At 39.5% G+C, this 22,544-nt stretch overlaps 1 protein-coding gene across 1 annotated transcript in view; it reads right to left on the bottom strand.

Annotated features, from left to right (window-relative positions):
• The window catches only part of LOC135220749 (phorbol ester/diacylglycerol-binding protein unc-13-like), a 1,290,517-nt gene that overhangs the window by 617,174 nt on the left and 650,799 nt on the right, over nt 1-22,544 (bottom strand). The window contains 2 exon segments of the mRNA XM_064258201.1: nt 9,789-9,911; nt 10,397-10,570. Coding sequence (XP_064114271.1) covers nt 9,789-9,911; nt 10,397-10,570 — 297 coding nt within the window.

Raw genomic sequence — 22,544 nt, forward strand, 5'->3', positions numbered from 1 at the left:
GATCATATACATGTAAGGACTGTGCCAAAGCACTGTCTCTCTACCTAGACTAGGACCATTGTGAACCTGGCAATAGCTGCTGATGACTCTGAAGGCCACACAGGTGCTACTCAGGTCCAAGGCCATTTTAACAACAATAAACAAGTACGTACATATTTTGTTTTTATCCAAAAATTATTTTTTATTTTCCTCATAAAACTTCAAAATGAATTATTGTGATCAAATGTCATAAATTAACCAACTGAACTGTACTGTGTAAAGTAGGGGGGAGGGGTTGTCTATGTCACATGTAAGGGTTGACCTGTCTAGTTTATGGGCCTCATCTATTACATTACAGGGCTAATACATTCTATCACTACCTGAGCACTGGCTAAACAGTTCCATATAGACTTTAGTGGATGCCAACTTCTTTGATATACTTTGCCTTAAACATTGCCTAGTTGGGACATTTCGCACTTTTCCAGATACTGCATTTAATTAGGTCAAGTTGAACACACCGCGGTCTAGTTCATAGTGATTAAGAATCCCTTAATGGACTTACAGGCCATGGTTTAACACACAAGTTTTAGATCTTTAGTACTATCTTCCCAGGATATTCTCAATATATGTATCTGATTCTAATTACTTTCCCTCCAAGTCTGATAGATGTACTGTGCCAAAATACCATTGCTTTAGAACAGGACTTTCAAAGACTCATCAATGGTTTTTTTTAACCAAGAAAATAAGATTAGTTATTGAAGATTAGTTATTGAAGCCACAAATAAAATTTACAAAGCGAGTACAATTTCACCATCTATGCTCTGTCTTTTACAGTCTATCTTACATTGACACAAAACACTTTACTAACACTACTCCAGCACACAAGAAAATATCATTTACCTGACAACAGTCAATAACTTTTAAATGCTGCTATGTATGCTGGGCTATTATGCATGAAAGGACAAAATTCTGTATTTGCCTTCCACCTAGTCTGGCTTTTAATAAATTGAAGAAATCAATAACAATAAGCATTTTCTACATTGTTCTAACATGGCAGCACATTTTTTCTACTCATTGAATAACACTGAACTTGTTTGAGAGCTGAGAAATTTATGCATGGCACACAAATCTCAATATTATACCCGACATGTGAATTTTGCAATAATAATAATGCATCATATAATGTTCAATCAGATAATAATTCCATATCGTAAAAACTGTATACTGTTCTTACCTGTAATAAAAATAAGACTGCTGTATGTATGTATGTATGTATGCATGTACATTATTCTTATAAATAAAAAAGGGATTTTGACATAAGAGGTGCACACACACACACACACACACACACACACACACACACACACACACACACACATATATATATATATATATATATATATATATATATATATATATATACATATTATAATGTATTTATACTCACAGTGCCCCCCACTTCTACGTGATATTAGATTCCAAAACTGCCACGGAAATGCAAAAATCTCCTTTAATATTGCTTATAATTGTTTATTTCAACATTTCAAAGTTTACTTTGATAGTTCAAACAAAAATATACCTTAAATTATCATACTAAATCAATTTAATATCATTTAAAGCAAAAATAAACCCCAAACAATCACCCCAAAATCCAAATACATTTGAGATCAGTACCCTTTTACAACTATTACTCTGAAGTATACAATATGTCCCCTAAAATGTCTATAATAATGATTTACTCACTTCAAAATATTAATATCAATAATAATGTAAACAGGAAAATATCTACGAAACAAATCTTTAATACATATTAAATAATAAATAAATCTCTTACAAAACGTTTGGCGACTAATTAAGTTACCCTTGTACTGTATACATAAGCCGTATTCTCTCATAGCATTGTTTTCTCTCATGGCATTGAAGTATTAATACTTTTAAAATTATCACTACTTCGCTTTTTTTTTTCTTTTTTTTGTAGAGCAACACTGTTTATTCTCTAATCACTGTATTTTATCATATTGTGTATATAATTAAATACTGATTTTAATGATAAAAATTATTTACAGCATACTTATAATGTAATGTATCTATTAAGCTCACTCTAGGTTGGGCCCTGGACTGAGTGAGCATAATAGGTGTACGATTTTCTCTCTCCCTCTCTTTGTAAGGGAATGTATCATGTATTTGAAATGATATTACTGTAAAGTTTTTTTATGATAAAGCATGAACAACATCTAAAATATTTGCTAATTTCATTTTTATCCAGTCTGCTTTTACTGTTAAAAAAATTATAATATTATGCTCAGTATGGGGCTCAACCTGGAATGAGCTTAACAGATGCATAACTACATTATATGCTGCAAATAATTTTTATCATAAAAACCATTATTTAGGCACATAAACAATACGAAAAAACACAGTAATTGGTGAATAAACAGTGTTGTTCTATAAAAAAAGCAAATTAGTAATAATTTTAGAGATACAGGCAATCCCTGGGTTACATCAGGTACGGGTTAAGTCATTTCAGGCTTAAGGCACTTGCCTCATGGTGCTGTTAACTTGCTTTACAGAGCTGTAACCTGCACTTACAGCTCTGTTGCTATCTATTCCCTTTACATATGATGATTCGGATTAAGGTGATATTTGGCTTACAGCGCCCTGCCAGGAATGGGAACCCCGCCTGTATGGTCAATAGAAAAAGTCCACAAATTAGTGAGTTCCCCATGGAAAAGTGAATAAATGTGTTACACAAAAATCCGTGACAAAGTAGATCGCAGAAATGGGGAATTTGTAAACCACTTGGTTCACTGTATTTATATATACATACAGTAAACCCCCCGTATTTATATTGAGATTCGTGAAGTCACCTATTTACGGATTTTTCCGTAGAACCTATCTCAACATTATTTGCAGGACTCACTCATTTGTGGGTTTTTCTGTGGAACGTATCTATTTGCTGATGGCAATTTTTTTGTTAAGCAATATTCTGTATTTTCATAATATTTAGTGTATAATATGTGGCATCAAATATTATAATATTAAATCACATGGGTACTCACTGGTGATGAATGTTGATTATAGATTATGATGACGTATTAGTTGTGCAGTCCGATGACTGACTGACAATGAAGATAGACTGCACAGCAAAGTAGAGTTACATTTCCTCTGAGGGTACCTCTTCACCTTCTTTAGGGGGTGCTTCATCAGGGGTTTCAGGAGGCTGTATCATGTTCAGGTACTTGTACATTTTCACATACATTGCATGGTAGGGCTTCATGAGATCATTAAAATTATTGGTAAAATATGTGGACCTTTCTTCATTCTTATCCCACGCCTTTACCATTTTCTGTATCTGCCCGAGTTTTCTGATCAATTTGTACATACCAAGAAATTCTTCAACATCCCAGTCCGTTGGTGGTATAATAAAGAGAGTGGCAAATTCTTCTCCATGAATGACATTCCCCAGTAATTTACCCTGTTCATACTCGTTCTCAAAGCAGGCGACTGCACATTGTCATGTCATAATGGGCTACTACTTCTCCATGACCTTTACCTCTCTTAACCTAGCAATCATGTCCAATTTCTCCTCATTTGTCATTAACTGTCTGGGCCTCTGACACTTAGGCTCTTTGCCAGAAACCTTAGGAGAAGCAGAACGTTTAGAAGACATTGTAGTGGACGATTTCAAAGAATATTCTTAGTCCGTAGTAGTATATACCATACACGCAAAACATGCACAAACAAAAGCACATTGAACTGTAACAGGTCAATTGGGTATAAACTGCGCATACGTACATGTACATTGATATTTGGCGCATAACATACATTTTTTTAAATGTTTGGCTTTACGATGATTTTCAAATATCATACGTTTGTACATAAAGTGTTTTAAGATGATTTAAGTATGCAGAGCATAATCTAAAATACATAAGACAAGGAGAATAGCAGGTTATGTATATTTTCATCTGCGGTACGTAGAATTTTCATCTAAGTATATTTTTGTGACTAAAATACAATTTCTTATGATGAAAAAAGATTTACTAATTTTCAAATACTATTACAGTTCTGTAATAAGTTAATGTAAACAAAGCAAAATTTCAATAACGTTTTGCCCTTCTTAAAGTTACTTCACCCAACCCAACTATCCGCATATAATTCTTATGATGCCGTGATGCCCTCTTAGAGCAGGACCCAGATGAATACTCGACATGTTATTGGCTGTCATCTGCAAAGCAGCCAATCCAGGAACAGTATTCATTTTCCTTGGTGCTCATTGACTGTACACTTGGCATTGAATGGTTGAAACCTGATTCTCATCTCGCAAAGATGGAATTGTGGGTACCGCACATCTCTCCTTGATCAGCCTCACTGAGTAGAGAGTTACTGATATACGTGGATGTAATCACGAATCTGTGTTTTACGCATCACCTTATATCTGTGTGAATCGTGCCGAAAATGGCTCCCAAAAAGTGTGCTGCTCCTTCTAAGGCTTCTGGCAAAGAGCCTAAAAGAAAGAATTCTGTCATGAAGCTCGATGAGAAGGTGAAAGTTCTCAATATGTTAAAGGAGGCCAATGTGAATGAGCACGATGAGATACATTAAGAAAAAACAAAGTGAAATCAAATAAAATGTAAGCATGAGCTAATTTGGTAACGCAAAAACAGTGTTAACAATCGTACGGATAAAGTCTGAACTGGCATACTGGATCAAGGACAGCTGTAAAGAGAACATGCCCCTTGACTCCATCATCATTCGCAAGAAAGTGTGACAACTCTATCAGCAGCTATCAACTACGGAAGGCGACGACGTAAAGGAATAGGAAGGCGGCAATGTAGAGGCACAGGAAGGCGATGAAGATGGGGGACCTGCACCTAAAGAAGAAGAGAAGAAAGAGTCACAACTGGGACCTTCATCAGCTCCTCAAGGTTTCCATGTAAGCAAAGAATGGTTTCACTGGTTCCACCTTAGGTCTGTTTCCCTACATGGGGAAGCAGCATTATTGGACAAAGAGACAGCCGAGAAATATCCAGAGACCTTCATGAAGATTTTTCAGGAGAAAGGATACCTTCCAGAACAGGTGTTCAATATGGACGAGACTGGCCTGTTCTGCAGAAGTTGCTTTCCCAGACATATTTAATGAAGGACAAAGATAAAGCCTCCGTATTCAAGGCACTGAAAGACAGGGTTACCCTCCTAATGTGTGGGAATATGGCTGGCTTTATGCTTAAAGCAGGCCTCATTTACAAGGCTGCAAACCCCAAGGCACTCAAGAATAAGAACAAGGCATTGCTGCTTGTGTTCTAGATGCATAATCCCAAGGCCTAGATTGCTAAAGTCCTTATGGAGTACTGGTTCAAACAGAGCTTCATTCCTCAAGTTTGGCAATACCTGGGCGACTTGGACATGGAGTTCAAGGTGTTGCTAATAATGGACAATGCTGGTGGCCACCCTCTTGATCTTTATTACAAAGGTGTCCAGCACGCCTTCCTCCCTCCCAACACCACCTCTCTCCTCCAGCCTATGGACCAGGGGGCGTGATCTTTGCTTTCAAGGCACTCTACACCAGGAACTCCCTCCAGCACCTTGTTAATGCAATGGATCATGACGCTGAATTTAGGCTGTAAGACTATGGGTGTAAATTCATGATTGTCACGTCTGTCCATCATCAATTGGTCACTGTAGGACATAAAGAATGAGACTCTGAACACATGCAACAGCAGCTGCCAAAACCGATGTTCATCACACATATGAAGAAGGACCCTCCAAACCCTCCCGAAACCCCTGAAGTAGTGCCTCCCAAATTGTCTGAAGGAGGGCCTCTTAAATCACCTGAAGAAGTGACGCCCAAAGTGCCTCCTGAAGGTGAATAAACGTTCTCAGAGAAGATGTAGCTTCTCTGCTTAGCTGTGCAGTCAGTCATCGCCATTCATCAGACTACACAGCTAATTCATCATCATATTTAATCAACATTCATTACTGGTGAGTACCATATTTACATATGTTGTACTAGGATATAAAAAATTTACTTTAAATGTTCATATAATACATATTTGTTTTCTTTCACTCTCTGTCTTGTGGTTTACGTACATACAAATGTTTCCATTGTAAAAAGAAAATGGGACAGTCTGAACAGTAACTGTATGAAAGAATACTTAAGGTGGTACTGGATTATTTCCTCACGTATTTAAGTAAGTCATACAGTACGTACGAATATTTTTAACCATAATATATTTAAGATTCACTTGAAAATGATATATTATTATTTTAAAGATTATTAACACAAAAATAGGCTAATAGTTTAATGTATATTTGATGTAGGATGGTATTTTTAGGGATACTTTGGTGTTTGAATTTTCAAGATGGTTATAACCATTTTCAGAGGGGGAGCTCCAAGTATTCGCAGATTCTAGCTATTTGCTGGGCCTGGGGGTCTGGTACGCATCGTCCCCGCAAATACAGGAGGTTCACTGTATACACACAATACATATATATACTGGTCACTTTTTACCAGATAAGTATGTACTATGTAGTTGTAGTAGCCACAATGCCCTCTTAACTTCTCAGAGTCTTCAAACTTTTTGGATGAGCTAATCACAACAAAGTCTTAGATCCAAATGTAAGAATATGAAATAATTCTGATGTCCCGTAGAGGGACTCGAACCCGAGTCCACGATGTCCAGAACGAGGTCTTGTTGCCGACCTGGTCAATTTGGCAACGTGCCCTCATCTTGAATACTTGGAATGCGGGTTCGATCGTGGCCACCGAAAGAGAAAGCCAGTTCACCCTCTGACCATGGCCGACTTAGTAGGCCTACGCCTACATCTCAACTTGGGTAAATAACGGGGATAACGAACATCTCAACTTCGGTAAATAACGGGGATAACAAACATGTTTTAGAATATTTTTACTTGAATGTTGCTAAAATGAATATATTTCATTTATAACGAAGTTTAATAACTTACTTATACATACAATCATACTCACAGAGAGAAACATATATGAAAATGACTTCTAATTATTGTTCACCACACTAACTTATAAGAGTAAAATAATTAATTGACACACTTTTGCTGCTAACATTTCCACACCATTAGTATTACTGTCTTATCTGTTTTGTAAACATTTGAATTTGATTCTACTGTATGCAAGAAAGGCACTGTCTCGTTCAATTTCTGGACTGAATTTTTTTATATAAAAATGAGTATAATTAATCATTGAAATATTGGGTGGAATAAGTCCTTTTCTATCACTAAGGAATCTATATATATACACAAAGAGACGTAGACTAGGTGTATAACAACGAAGAAGAAATGACTAGATCTAGAGGGGAATATCGAGCATTATTGAGGTTTATTAATTGCAATTGGTTACAAACAAAATTCAAGGGCAGTAAATACTATTACTTTGCCGGTCGAATTCTTGTATTTCACTCAAAATTACCTCGAGTATTTGTGTCCTGCACATAGGAAGGTATATAACATAATCAACTAACTTTTACACGGGGACACCATCAATATATGCTTGAATGGACTTTTCATTACTCATTCTTACCGAAATTACCCTTTTAGGATAAGGTGATATCGAAATATGGGTTAATAGGCAATGCTCTTCATGAACAATTTTCCAGTACTCATCAAGTTCAAGTTTACTTGAGAGTTCCTTCATGTCATTCAATCTAATGTTTTTCTCATATTCTTGAGCTTCCAAAATACTTTTCTTAAGTGCCACCTTAACTGGATTTTCCTCTATTCACTGCCTTTTAGATTTGGGTGATTCCCTCCAGTTCACAGTTGAAGAAGACAGGTAATTAGGACAGTTAGAAGGAAATAAGGTACATTTTTCCTTATATGTGGCCGCTGCATTTGCACTGTAGTTTTTTCCCGTTTTTCCATCAGTAACGGACATTTCCCGCATAATGTCCTCTGAATGGAAGTGTTAGGATATAATCGTTAAGTATGCCATTGAATTAAGAAATTTATGCATATATGTTTCTATTCTACAAATATACACACATATGTATGTATGTTTATACACTAACACACACAAAATCACACACACTGATTTTCTTGTTTTGAACTTATCTGTGTATGCTTGGTTGGAATGAAATCTTTGAATGAAATCTTTACTTCTGATGGGACATAGCTACTGCTCTCAACCGTCTATTGCCTAGGGAAATTTAAAAACAAAATTTTTCTGGTGTTGCATAATTACCTACGCAATTTTTGAAACCTGTATTTAACACTCAAGTTTCTTTAATATTCATGCAAAAATATTGTAAATTATCGGAGTGACCTCACTCAACAAGTTCCTGGAAGAAACTGATTTGTTTTGCCTACAATCCGGGTTTCCAGGTAAGAAATTGCCTGGGTGACCAGCCCACTAATCTTATAGCGTTAGGATTTAAAGGGACCCATGGCCTGGCCTTCTAATTCTCGGTGGCCATGGTTTGATTCCCGCTGCCGAACATAAGAATTACTTCATATATGTACTTATCTCTCATTTGGATCAAAGACTTTTTTCTGACAAGCATACCTAAAAATTATAAACAGTATATATGAAGAATCTGAGAAATCGTGAGGTCATTGTGGCTATTATAATTTTATATACATACATACATATATATATATATATATATATATATATATATATATATATATACATATATATATATATATACTATATATATATATATATATATATATATATATATATATATGTATATATATATATATAGTGAGTGAAACAACTGTAAGGCACATTGCTAATTAATAAAAAACATGAGTTCAAAAACTTCTAGTTACCAGAGCAATAGAGACTTGCATAGAACTGGCAACATGATATCATATAAATGTGTGTACACATGTATATATATATCATTATTATCATATAGATTATATATATATATATATATATATATATATATATATTATATATATGAATGCCCTTAACTGTAATACAACAGTATATAATATATGATGTCCATAAACACTATTTGAAAGTTGCAACCATATATTTCCAGCCTTTCCTTCTGTGATTTATGGGCCTTTTATCTTAATAGTCTGTATATGTATATATCTGTATATATATATATATATATATATAGATATATATATATATATATATATATAATATAGATACATATATAACACGTGTACGTTTATATATATATACGTATATAGATACATATATATATATGTTATATATATACGTATATATATATATATATATATATATATATATATATATATATAATATATATAGATATATATATTATAATATATATATATATATATGCTAAAGGCAACCTATTTCATGGAGCAACACGGCCAAGCCCAGAAATAATAATATATATATATAATATATATATATATATATATAGTATATATATATATATATATATAATATTACATTTGTGTATAATCAGATACATTAAAATTAAATGTATATCTAACATTAAATTCTTGATAGGAACTTGGTAGGGTCTAGGTCTCAACACTTGATCATTACCTAAGTAGGCAATGCTCTAAGAATGAAGGACATAAAACAACAGCCTTACCTGTAACACATGTTCTATGATCTCATCACTGAATAAATATAAAGCAAGCTTTTAAAAATAAGATCAAATGCCTACTTTACATCACAGTAGCTTTCACATCTAACCAGCATTACCTAAAATGCAAAGAAGCTTCTTATACAGTAAGATATGGTCTACTTGAGAAATAAAAATTAAACTACGCTTCTGAGTGCAATAAAACACTGTCGTTAGCAAATGAACTTACCTTAAAATAACTCTGTTTGGTTTCCTTACCTGGGATGGGTAGTGTGAGATGTCATGGTCAGTGTCCTCTTCATTCTCAAAGGAGTCTCTGTAGTAGTATTCATCGTAGTATCGCCTGTCGTTCTCGTAGTATTCATCATCGTCGCATGGATCCTTAATGGGTTACAGAGGCTAAACTTAGCAAATGCCTACTTCTTTACGCAGCCCTTACTGAAGAAAAGCCTTCTTGCAAATTACAAATGCCTAAATAATTATGCAAATCTGCTACTAAAACTAGAGTAGTATGAGTTTTCTCTTGGGGCAGGACAGGGAGGGAAACTGTGTCATAACAGTGTTTTATTAAAAACCCAGTGGAAAAGGAGTGTGTATGTGATAACTGGAGATGGAAACTAAAGTCTACTACTGTCCAAAATGCATACTAATCTATAATAGAAGTCAAACCAATGAGCTTCCTCTTTGAATGACTCTAGCACTGGGCAAGTGCTGCAAATGCAATGAGTAATATTTACATGCCTAAAACTTAAGTCTATTTGAATTAGTCTACAAGATTGGTGTGGCCCATAAAACTGGCGTGCACCTGTGTTCATTATGGAAAAAAAATCTTCTTTATGCTACTTTTATACATTATGCAGACTCACCCTTGGATCATAACCTCTTCTGTCATCATAATAATCAGCATAGTAGTCATCTCTCCCATGGCCAATTTCTTCCTCATAAAGAGAATCTTCAGGCACCGTCTCAAAACTATCCTGTCTTTGCTGAGTTCTGTCTGTGTAAGCAGTATCACAGCTGTCTTCTCTTACTAGGAACGGCTGAAAAAATAATGTCATTAACATAAAATGAAAGAATACAAAAATTCTAGCTTAAAGATTCACCCTTTACTTACCCTTGCTAGCTTTGTACTACGTATTTGGAATATTTTCAAAGTACTAACTGAACACCATTGAAAGAAAACAATTACACATTTGTCTGATACTTAATTAATGGCAGAAGACAAGGAAACTAGATATACTTTAAGGAGTGTGTTTCAAGCCACTTTGTTCCTAAGCCTCATTAACTTTATTACTTTAATCTAGAAATGCTTACTGACAGCTGTCTCTAAGAATGTATTTGAAAGTTTGATGACCGATGAAATTCAGTTAACATGCCTATCTACAAGAAAAAATTTACATATATTTACTCTTTTTGCAATAAGACTGAAATAAACTATTCCCACGGTATATGTTGAAACGCAACCAACATTTCTTTAAAATTCCAAAAATAATATTAATTGTAGGTTGTTTTTCAGCAAAATATTCAACAGTCTGGTAACTACACACAACAAGAATAAACATATTTGACATATTATGACATGGTTTATTTTCAATTACCAATTTTGTTAAAAGAACACGACAGAAATAATATTTGGCAAAATTTTAATTGAGTGGAATTGCCATTTAAGTGTATGAATTTTTAAAAAATTACTAATTACTATACATAGCTCATTACTATTCAAAACTGCAACATCATGTTAACTTCTTTTTACAAGGCTCTCTGGCATTAGCAATATTCAGTACAGTGCCAGTAGTTTAAACAAACAACTCAGCTAATTCATTTATCCTACACAGGGCCGACCCATACAATTTGTAAAAATCATGGTCAGTGAAGTGAATCATTTTTGGAACTAATAATGTTATGATTTTTCACATAACTGCTAATATCTTAGTAAACGGTACAAGTAGTTTAAGTTCTATTATTTACATTATTTTACTAGGTACAAGATTTTACATTAAAACCAAAATATTCACTGCAAGAAAGGATTCAGTCATATTTATATTAGTAAGAACACGTACTACATAATATATCAGAAATAAAGTGTAAACACAAAGCATAATGACAGCATAATATTCCACATATTCACTTCCATTTGTTCAAAGATGGTGTTTATATAAATCTCCAATATGCAAGTAAAGAGGGCAACCTAGGGTCGTCCTTTTCACTCACAATTTCTCGTTCAATTTCATCACTTAGACATAGAGCACTGAATAAAATCCCTTTTCTGAAAATTCCTAAGCATGATACAATATAATAATTTATGCAGTGATTTTGCTATTTTGTTAATATCTCCCAAAAACCAAAATGTGCTACACATTTCTTAATTATAACAACAACATCGACCCCCAGGTTAAAGAAACTTTGTATAAATGAAATTTACGAATACATGATGCTTACAAGTTTGCATAATGCACAATTTGGCTGGATATTAGTGTCTTACATATAAATGTTATTGATTTTTTCTGGGCTCAGTTCGTGTCGCTGCGCGAAATATCCTTTAATCCATTATTTCTAAGGTAAATGTACTAACACATACCAGAGAATAAATAAAATAAGAAAAGGTCAGTACAACTGACTCGCTCACCCTCCAAGAGGGTGTCGGTATGAACACTATGGCGAGTGAGACCACTACCACGAACCGCTTGCCAATAGAAATCTCCCACTACAAAATCCCCCCAAGAGGGGAGCCGACCCACAGAGTGGGCAGCAACTACTACTACTGCATCCCATGCTGCCGACTGCTGCGCCTCTGGTGGCCATCCTTTTCGTTAGCGCACAGCGTATACACGTGCCCTTTTTTGCTTGTTACCGCTCCGTGGTCACTACGTGATCACGGAGCAGCCAGACGCCTGTCCAGTCATCTTTCCCTCCTCCCGCTCTTCCATAGGGCCGGGGGGAGGGTTGGTCTGCCCACGCTCGCTCTACATACCCGGGCCTGCCTCCCTCTCCCCCTAGGCGGAGGGAGTAGGGGGACGGGTTCAGACCCAGACCTGGATTCGACCATTCTCCAGCTTCTCGGTACGCTCGGAGGGATAAGGTGGGGGGGGGACTGGCCTTTCCCCCCCCTCCGTCGTCTCTCCGTCGCTAGCTCGAGTCTGTTTGCCCTCTCGCCCTTTCCCACCTTACTGGGGCTCTTTATCTACCGGAGCTCCGGCATCCACGTGGAAAGGTGCTAGTTCACCCGGACGGGCGGACTGCGGCATACAGTTGGTCTCTACTAACCACTCCGTCGCGCTGATATAGCGTCACGCTCCGCCACGCACCGGACTTAGTCCGGTACGTCCCATGTTTTTAGGTTTAAGTTTAGTTTTTAATTTAAACTATATTAAGTTTAATTTAAGCTACATTAAACCTCCCCTCCATTGCATGCTCACACCGGATCTCTCCGGGGTTATAGCCTATTCAGGCGGTAAGGGAGGGGTTATGCCCGAAATTTTTTCGCGCTCCGGCATGCAACGGAGTTCTTTTAACCTTTAGCCTGTAAGTGATATCTTTTAGGATGCTCATGTGTCTTTTCACTTACAGACCACCAACTGTGAGCATCCGGGATGCACTGCCATGCTCCAGGACCCCTGTGGGCATGAAGTCTGCCGGTCCCATGCTCCATGCGCGACTCCGCACGGGAACCTCCAAGTCTGGTATCACGAGACCTGCACGATTTGCTATGATCTGGTGAGCCAGCTCTTAGACGGGGTAAGTATTTCCAACTCCGTTAGCCAATCCCTACAGGATTATAGTTCTTAAGTTTAATTTTAATCTTATCTTAAACTTAAACGAGTTTTATATGGGATATCGCATCCTCTATAATTTTAAGTTAACCTTGTACTTAAGTTTTAATTTTAAGTTTATTCTTAAAAAACTAACAAGTACCCTCTCTTCCAGGCTCCGGCTGTTAGAGACACCGCACTGGCAACCCTGCGGGCCTGGGTCGGCGGTTTTGGGAAGAACGCCGCCAAGGGTCAGCCCTACATACTGGAAAAGAAGTTGGCGGTCCTGATCTTCCCCGGCGGCAAGTCAACGGGCTACGTCGACCCAGCAGAGGCGGGCCCGACTATTGCGCTGATTCACGGGAACCTCCAAGTCTGGTATCACGAGCACTGCACGATTTGCTATGATCTGGTGAGCCAGCTCTTAGACGGGGTAAGTATTTCCAACTCCGTTAGCCAATCCCTACAGGATTATAGTTCTTAAGTTTAATTTTAATCTTATCTTAAACTTAAACGAGTTTTATATGGATATCGCATCCTCTATAATTTTAAGTTAACCTTGTACTTAAGTTTTAATTTTAAGTTTATTCTTAAAAAACTAACAAGTACCCTCTCTTCCAGGCTCCGGCTGTTAGAGACACCGCACTGGCAACCCTGCGGGCCTGGGTCGGCGGTTTTGGGAAGAAAAACCCCGCCGCCAAGGGTCAGCCCTACATACTGGAAAAGAAGTTGGCGGTCCTGATCTTCCCCGGCGGCAAGTCAACGGGCTACGTCGACCCAGCAGAGGCGGCCCGACTATTGCGCTGATTCAGCAGCAGCTCGCCGCTTCGTTGACTGATCCAGGCCAGGACATCTCGTCGGAGGAAGTCGCGACGCTGGACCTAAACATTGAGCCGATGGTAGGTGTTGACGACCTGTTGGTCGAGGTGAGTACGTTGGACGCCCAAGGGCTTCCCTTAGGCGCCACTGGATCTTCTACTCCTGCACAATCTCCAGCTTCCTTCCAAGGCTTTACAGGAGCCGAGCTTTATACTTCTCCTGATGCTTCTGTTAGACCTAAGGTCAAAGGACAAGCGGTGGTAAAAACCTTGACTAAGACGTCGTCGTCATCTAAAAAGACTTCGTCGGCGTCAACATCTCGCAAGTCTCCGGCTACAAACCCCGGAGCAGAGAGGTCTAGAGCTTCTGGGTCCGGCTCCAAATCCTCAAGGAGTAGATCCTCCAAGGAGAGATCACACACTCCAGCGGAGTCAACCGTTCCTTCACTGCCTTTGGTCCCTGTTCAGAGCTACCCGTCCACCTCCGCAGCAGCTCCGGCTTTGGATCCCAATGCTGGCCTGTTGCAACACATGGGGGATCTGGTCGGGACTCTCAAGAACAGTATGGAGCAGATGTTCTCACGGTTGTCTGATAGGATCAACTCCCAGGACAACTTATCGCCGGACTAAGCCAAGCTCCGCTAGCTACTCCCCACCTTTCGGGCACAGGGGTACCTCAGTTGCCACCATATGACTCTCTGCCTCCGTTCAGCATGAACAATCCCTGGAGAGTGGCGTCATACGCCCCCTTCCAAGACGGACTTATCTCCATCCCGGAATGTGGAACTCGAAGGATTGAGGACTTCGAGTTCTACCCGGAAGATCTCCAACCGCCGTTCATCGGCTACGCCAGGCTCACCGCCGCTGCCATGACGCGAGATGATAAGGTCCCTAAAGAGACAGTCCTCTATTCACGAGACCAGGCTCAAAGAGAATGGCTCAGGTGCTTAGAGGACATGGACTGCTCGAACACTAAGATACAGCCGTTTAAGAGTCCATTTACAATCTTCACAATGGAAGAGGGTACTCCGCTTCCTTTCCTGACGAAGATTGCTACGGTCACTATCCCAGCGGCCCAGAAGGGGGACTCGTTACCGCAGCTAAAGGAAGCGGACCCTACATCTCCTTTACTTCCCTCAACCGGAGATTTGTGGGAAGACCTGCCCAACACTTTTTCTGCGGGCAAACTCAAACCGGACTGTGCTATGGAGCAGTTTGGTGAGAAGCTGCCTAGACTTCCAGATAGCCTCATTCAGGCAGAGTTTGATGCCAAGTCTAGGCTGGCCAGGTCTCTCAATACCATGGCCATGACGGAGGTGGCTACCATTTCTTATGGTTCCGAGCCACTGTTCAAGCTAATCACCAAGTCACTGACTCAAACGGTGCAGTCTGACTTGTTCGAGTTCGCCACAGCCAGAACAAACTGTCGGAAACATGTCCTCCAAGAAGCAACTATTCGGCATGAACCGAATAAGTTGCTTTTTCATCAAACATCTGGTGGGAGCAGACCTCTTCCCAGATGCAATGGTAAAGGAGGTCCAGGCAGAGGCTACGAGGCTTAACCAAAGCCTTAAGGATCGTTGGGGTCTCACGGCAAAGAGACGCCAAGATCAAGCTGTCAGGGGTAAGGCTCAGAAGAAACCCAGACGTTTCCAGCCTTACCAAAAGAAACAGCAACGGTTTGCCCAGCCTGTTTCGGCCGTTCCGTTGGTGCAGGCAGCCCAACCCTCTACCTCCAAGGCTCAATCACAGCCTATTTATGTGATTTCCCCCCAGCCTCAACCCTCCACCTCTTACGCTGTCTCCCCAGCCTTCAACCAAGTGTTCGAAGGCCAGGCCTTTCAGAAGTATGACCGCTCGGGTAAGGGAGGCAGAGGTAAGCGATCCTTTCGTCAGAGAGGATCGGGAGGGTCCCTTAATAGAGGAAAGCACTTCAGGGGAGGCCGTGGAGGCTACCAACACCAATGAGGACTTCCAGGTAGGAGGGAGGCTGTTTCTCTTCCGCCACCGGTGGGGATTCAGCAAATGGGCGCAAAGCATTGTGTCGAAAGGCCTGGGTTGGAGTTGGGTGGCGAATCCGCCCCCACCCAGACCTTTCCGCCAAACTTCCATTCAAAGAATTGACGGAGTATGCGGAGGACCTCCTTCAGAAAGGAGCAATAGCGAGAGTCAACAGATTAAGTTTCAAGGGCGCTTATTCAGCGTTCCAAAGAAAGGCTCACAAAAAAGAAGGTAATCTTAGACTTGTCCCGCTTAAACTTGGCCTCCATTCGCTGCGACAAGTTCAAGATGCTCACCATCTCGCAGGTGCGGACCTTACTTCCCCGTGGGGCCGTCACACCTCTATCGATCTTACAGACGCATACTATCATATCCCTATTGCAAGACACTTTCGCCCGTATCTGGGCTTCAAGATAGGAGAGCAGGCATTCTCCTTCAAGGTAGTTCCCTTCGGCCTCAACGTAGCACCCAGGGTGTTCACGAAGTTGGCGGAAGTGGTCGTCCAACAACTAAGATCGCAAGGGATTATGGTAGTAGCGTATCTCGACGATTGGCTAATTTGGGCTCCAACAGTCGAGGAATGCCACAAAGCAACACTGGAAGTAATCCGGTTCCTGGAATATCTAGGCTTCAAGATAAACAGGACCAAATCAAGACTCACTCCGGAGTCAAACTTCCAGTGGCTGGGCATTCAGTGGAATCTATCCTCCCATACTCTGTCGATTCCATCAGCCAAGAGGAAAGAAATAGCGAAGTCAGTAAAGCAATTTCTAGGACACAAACTTGCGTCAAGGAGGACCCAGGAAAGAATTCTGGGTTCACTCCAGTTTGCATCAGTGACAAACATCTTGATGAAAGCCAAACTGAAAGACTTAACCAGAATCTGGCGCTCACGAGCAAATGTCAGGTCCAGGGACAAATTATCCTCAGTCCCTCAGATTCTACGGAATCGTCTACGCCCTTGGGCAAAAGTCAAGAACTTGTCAATATCAGTACCCCTTCAGTTTCCTCCTCCGGGATTACCATCCACACAGACGCTTCGTTAAGCGGTTGGGGAGGATATTCTCAGTTCAAGAAGGTTCAGGGGACCTGGTCACCCCAGTTCCGTCAGCTTCATATAAACGGTATTGGAAGCAATGGCAGTGTTCTTGACTCTAAAAAGGTTACGTCCGCCAAAGAACTCCACATAAAGCTAGTCTTAGACAGCGCAGTGGTAGTCCATTGTATAAACAGGGGAGGCTCCAAATCACGTCATCTAAATCATGTCATGGTAGCCATCTTCTCCCTGGCGGACAAGTTCAGTTGGCACCTCTCCTCCACCCATATAGCTGGAGTGAGAAACGTCATAGCAGATGCTCTATCCCGATCAGTTTCCTCTGGAGTCGGATGGTCACTGGACAACAGTTCGTTCCAATGGATTCTTCAGAGAGTTCCAGGTCTACAAGTGGATCTCTTCGCATCCCAAGCGAACCACAAACTCCCATGTTATGTGGCCCCCAACCTGGACCCTCTGGCCTATGCCACGGACGCCCTGGCCCTAGACTGGAACAACTGGGAGAAGATTTATGTCTTCCCTCCAGTGAATCTTCTCCTGAAGGTTCTGAACAAACTCAGGACATTCAAGGGTCAAGTGGCTCTAGTAGCCCCAGACTGGCCGAAGAGCAATTGGTACCCCCTAATTCTTCTGGAACTGGGTCTTCGTCCTCTTCGAATTCCCAATCCCAGGCTCTCCCAGTCAGTACAAACGAAGACTGTGTTCGCTTCCTCAGGAATTCTCAAAACCCTAACTTTATGGATTTCATGAAGTTTGCAGCCAAAAGAGATGCAAATATTGATCCTCAAAATATTCTCTTCTTGGAATCTGATAAAAGAGATTCAACTTTGAGACAATATGATGCTGCAGTCAAAAAGTTAGCAACCTTCCTGAGAGAATCAGATATTAGAATCATGACAATCAATTCAGCTATATCCTTTTTCAGGTCTTTATTTGAAAGGCTTAGCAGCTAGCACTTATTACGACAAACAAGTCAGCCTTTGAAAAAGATTTTTCAATTTGGTTTCAATATAGACTTGACAGACTCCTACTTCTCGTCTATTCCCAAGGCTTGTGCTAGACTTAGACCTTCTGTTAGGCCTACGTCAGTGTCATGGTTCTTAAATGATGTTCTAAAGCTGGCTTCAGAAACTGATATGACACTATTTCATTTATAATGCTCTTAAGAAAAACTCTATTTTTATTAAGCTTGGCTTCAGGAGCTAGAATTTCAGAACTGTCGGCATTATCCAGGGATCCGGATCATGTTGAATTTCTTCCCCACAGGGGAAGTGCTACTTTCTCCGGAACGTAGTTTTATAGCTAAGAATGAAGATCCTTTGATGAGGTGGGAACCATGGAAGGTTGTACCCCTTCCACAAGATATTTCTCTTTGCCCAGTATCGACCTTACGAGCCTTTCTGTCCAGGACCTCCTCATCCTCATCGGGTCCTCTCTTTAAGAGAGAAAAAGGTGGTACTTTATCTATTAAAGGCATCAGGCAACAGATCCTGTACTTTATTAAGCAAGCCAATCCTGACTCCTTCCCTAAAGCACATGATGTCAGGGCAGTAGCCACCTCAATTAACTATTTCCAGCATATGAATTTCGATGACTTGAAAAAATATACTGGATTGGAAATCGCCGACAGTATTTAAACGTCATTACTTAAAGTCCTTGGAAGCTCTGAAATTTTCAGCAGTTGCGGCGGGTAACATAGTTTCCCCCGACTCTGCTTAATCTTTAGTAGAAGATCCAGTCCTCCTTTCTACCTGCCTCACCCAACAGTTCGTATACCTGCCATGTTCATCTACGTTTACCTTGAGTCTTAGCTGCTCTTATGATGGTATAGTGGGTGCCCCTTATTTTTTTGCTAGGGTCACTCACAATTGATTGTATATAATGATCTCTTGCATGTGATCCCCTTATTTTTATAGGGGACACATAGTATTTACAATGGTTACGGTTTTGTATATTAAGTCATATACATTCCCTTTTATATTATTATTGAAGTTTGTTCTATTCAAATTATTGTTATAATTGCCTTGAGTTCTTTGTACATAAAATAATTCTATACACAGATACTGGTTTCAACATATATTCCATGTAAACCCTGTATATATGTTAAATTTAAGTTAATTTTAAGAAATATTATTAGCATTAAGTTAAATTTAAGTAATATTTCTAATTTTGTATCAGTGTGTATATGTATATTTATTAGCAATTATATTTCTTTATTTTATGTTATCTTTTATTTGAGACCCTTTTTGTTTTTATTCTTTACAATCTTGTGCTATTTCTCTGGTACGATTTCGCGCAGCGACACGAACTGAGCCCAGAAAAGGGATTTTGACGTAAGGAAAAATCTATTTCTGGCGATTGGTTCGTGTCGCCAGCGAAATCCCGCCCTGCCCATCCCATCGCTCAAGATTGTGCTCTAACTTCAGGATGGCCACCAGAGGCGCAGCAGTCGGCAGCATGGGATGCAGTAGTAGTAGTTGCTGCCCACTCTGTGGGTCGGCTCCCCTCTTGGGGGGATTTTGTAGTGGGAGATTTCTATTGGCAAGCGGTTCGTGGTAGTGGTCTCACTCGCCATAGTGTTCATACCGACACCCTCTTGGAGGAGTGAGCGAGTCAGTTGTACTGACCTTTTCTTTATTTTATTTATTCTCTGGTATGTTGTTATACATTACCTTAGAAATAATGGATTAAAGGATATTTCGCTGGCGACACGAACCAATCGCCCAGAAATAGATTTTTCCTTACGTCAAATCCCTTTTTTTTTCACCACAAAACTATCCAACGATGGCACTTTCGAAAAAGATGATGTTATGAGGTGTCAGAGGCAGTAAACAGTAACAAACTTGGGAAAATCACTTGAGCAATGGTTAATCCTTTATCATCTCCAATCTTTTTATATCCTTTTTGCCATTTTTGACACCATATTATAGTATTTCCTAAGAAATTTGGATGAATGAAGGTGCTGTGAATTTTGTAGTTTGTAACTGTAACTGTTTTATTGTATTCAAGTTTGTTTGTATGGTGTTTTTACGTTGCATGGAACCAGTGGTTATTCAGCAACGGGACCAACGGCTTTACGTGACTTCCGAACCACGTCGAGAGTGAACTTCTATCACCAGAAATACACAATTCTCACTCATCAATGGAATGGCCGAGAATCGAACCCGCGACCACCGAGGTGGGAAGCAAACACCAAACCAACTGAGGGGCTTATTGTATTCAAGAGTGAGAAGTGTTGTGAAAGTCTTAAATAAGGTTTTGCAAGGAGGTGTGATGATTTCTTCTGGCTGGATACAGATTATCTGTGGTGCTCAACATCTTCGTTATTTCTATTCATATTTGCTTCTTCCTATGGGAGAGATTAATGTTTGTAAACAATGAAGCATATCTAGCACATGCGCAGTAGCTGGTGGGCAAAAGCGAACAATAGCAGACGACGCTCTCATCTAATTTAAGTGTTTTGTGCACACTGTACATATATGGCAGAGTAAGGTTTCTTTCTGGCTTATTACATTGTATTATGTACTCTCGTGAAATGCTGTGTTAGTTTCTCAAAATGTGAAAAAAATACTCTCAAAGTTGCTTATGTTGTAAATTTTTCAATCTGTTACCTTCGGTTACCATGAGAGAAAAAACATTCCAAGGCAACAATAAACATTTAAGTAAACTTAAATATTATTTTGCTTTCCATAAAGGTTTATAATCCAGTAGTTTCAAACAACTTTCACACGAGGGCAAGCTAGCTGTCTGTGTCACTGCACTCTTGATAGTGGGAGGATCTGAAATTCATTGAACCTTATCTCGATCCATTTTCTGTGAATCACAACTGTTGTTCGTGTGAAGTCTGTTGTTATTTTTTACTCTAAAGACATGGAAGCATAATTTTATGTATTTATTGTTGGTATATGGGTTAAAATAAATAAGTATACAGGAATGTGGTGGAGTAATAGTTTTAAATTTTCTATGAAGTAAAATCACGTGAATTTTGAGCAGTCTTCCGAAACGATGTCAATTAAAATATGTAAATCTGAAATTTCAATAACAAAATGCTTTTATGCTCTTATATTTTGCATAAGATTATATTATTTCATAAAGATCAATTTCCAATTGGTAGATAGGACGAATTAGATACATATGGGTGAAAACTGTCCGTGTGCTGGTAGTGGCAGATAAATATTATTGGAACGTCAATTTTGGCATGTTTAGCAGACGAACTTTTAATGATGGTAATAGACATGGAGGGGCTAATGTGTGGGTCTTTGGAACTTAGTAATAATATTACTCATTTACTGAGCAAGTGCTCTACCTTATACCTCCTGAGCAATTTAGGCCAGGTTAATAGGTGCTTTGGCCCACCGCTCTCTTTCATCTTAATTCTTTTTAACTCTTGCATGAGTTGAACAGTGAGTGGCTGCCAGCCACTTTTTCCTCTTTTCCTTGTCCTTTTCTCACTGGGAATATGATGCCAGGATACTAGGCTTCCCTTTCCCCACCTATTGCGCATCCTACAACAAGACACAACTGAACCATTGCCTAGAAATAAGGTGCAGATTAACTTGAAAAGTTAACTTTCGTCTGACACAGTAGTGAAGTGTAAAGGCTTTTTGCCCACCAGCCATGTTATTGTTTGGGAATGACGTGTTGATGACTCCTATTCTAAAAACTGTAGAATGTATTCAGTTAAATCTGATGTGGGTGAGTTCTGACACTTGAAACCTAACCCTACACTATTAACCACTTAAGAAATGCTATTTGAAAAATGATAGGTATTGCCTTTTAGGATAAGTCATTATGGGCCACAACATAATTATATACACAAGGCCAGTTGCATGTGCATAGGTGTGTTGTGGTCTAGACCGAATGGCAGCCTTACATGATTCTTGATTATGTAACCCAAACTTGTCAAGTTGTAAGACAGGTACTGATGATGTATTATAGACGAACTGGGTTGACAGACAGGTGCGGATGGAAACATAGTGTCTGTCGTGCATACGAACAAACATAAACAAAAAGGAACAGGGCCCCCGCTGTGAATGTGTTTCTTCACAGACGAAAATGCATGAATAATATTACATAGAGGGAATGGATTCCCGACACATATACATCAAAAGAAAGGGCGTAAAATGCTCTACATAATGGGTAAAGGAACAACATGACTTGATGATGAACTGCAACAAAAATATAGAAAAAGCATTGTCCTTACAAATACTCCCCCCCCCCCCCCCACAGACAATGAAATGATTATGAAATAATGACAGGATGAAAAATATCTCGGAGGCAGGAGGCGACCCCGTGTCCTTGTGACACTTGTGAGACATTATCGAATGCCGAGTCCTTCAGCGTTGCTGGCGGACAGGATGCCTCCCCTGGCGGTTGCCTGGGGGGTTTTACT

The sequence above is a fragment of the Macrobrachium nipponense genome, chromosome 2 (genome assembly GCF_015104395.2).
Source record: "Macrobrachium nipponense isolate FS-2020 chromosome 2, ASM1510439v2, whole genome shotgun sequence".
NCBI classification, from domain to species: domain Eukaryota; kingdom Metazoa; phylum Arthropoda; class Malacostraca; order Decapoda; family Palaemonidae; genus Macrobrachium; species Macrobrachium nipponense.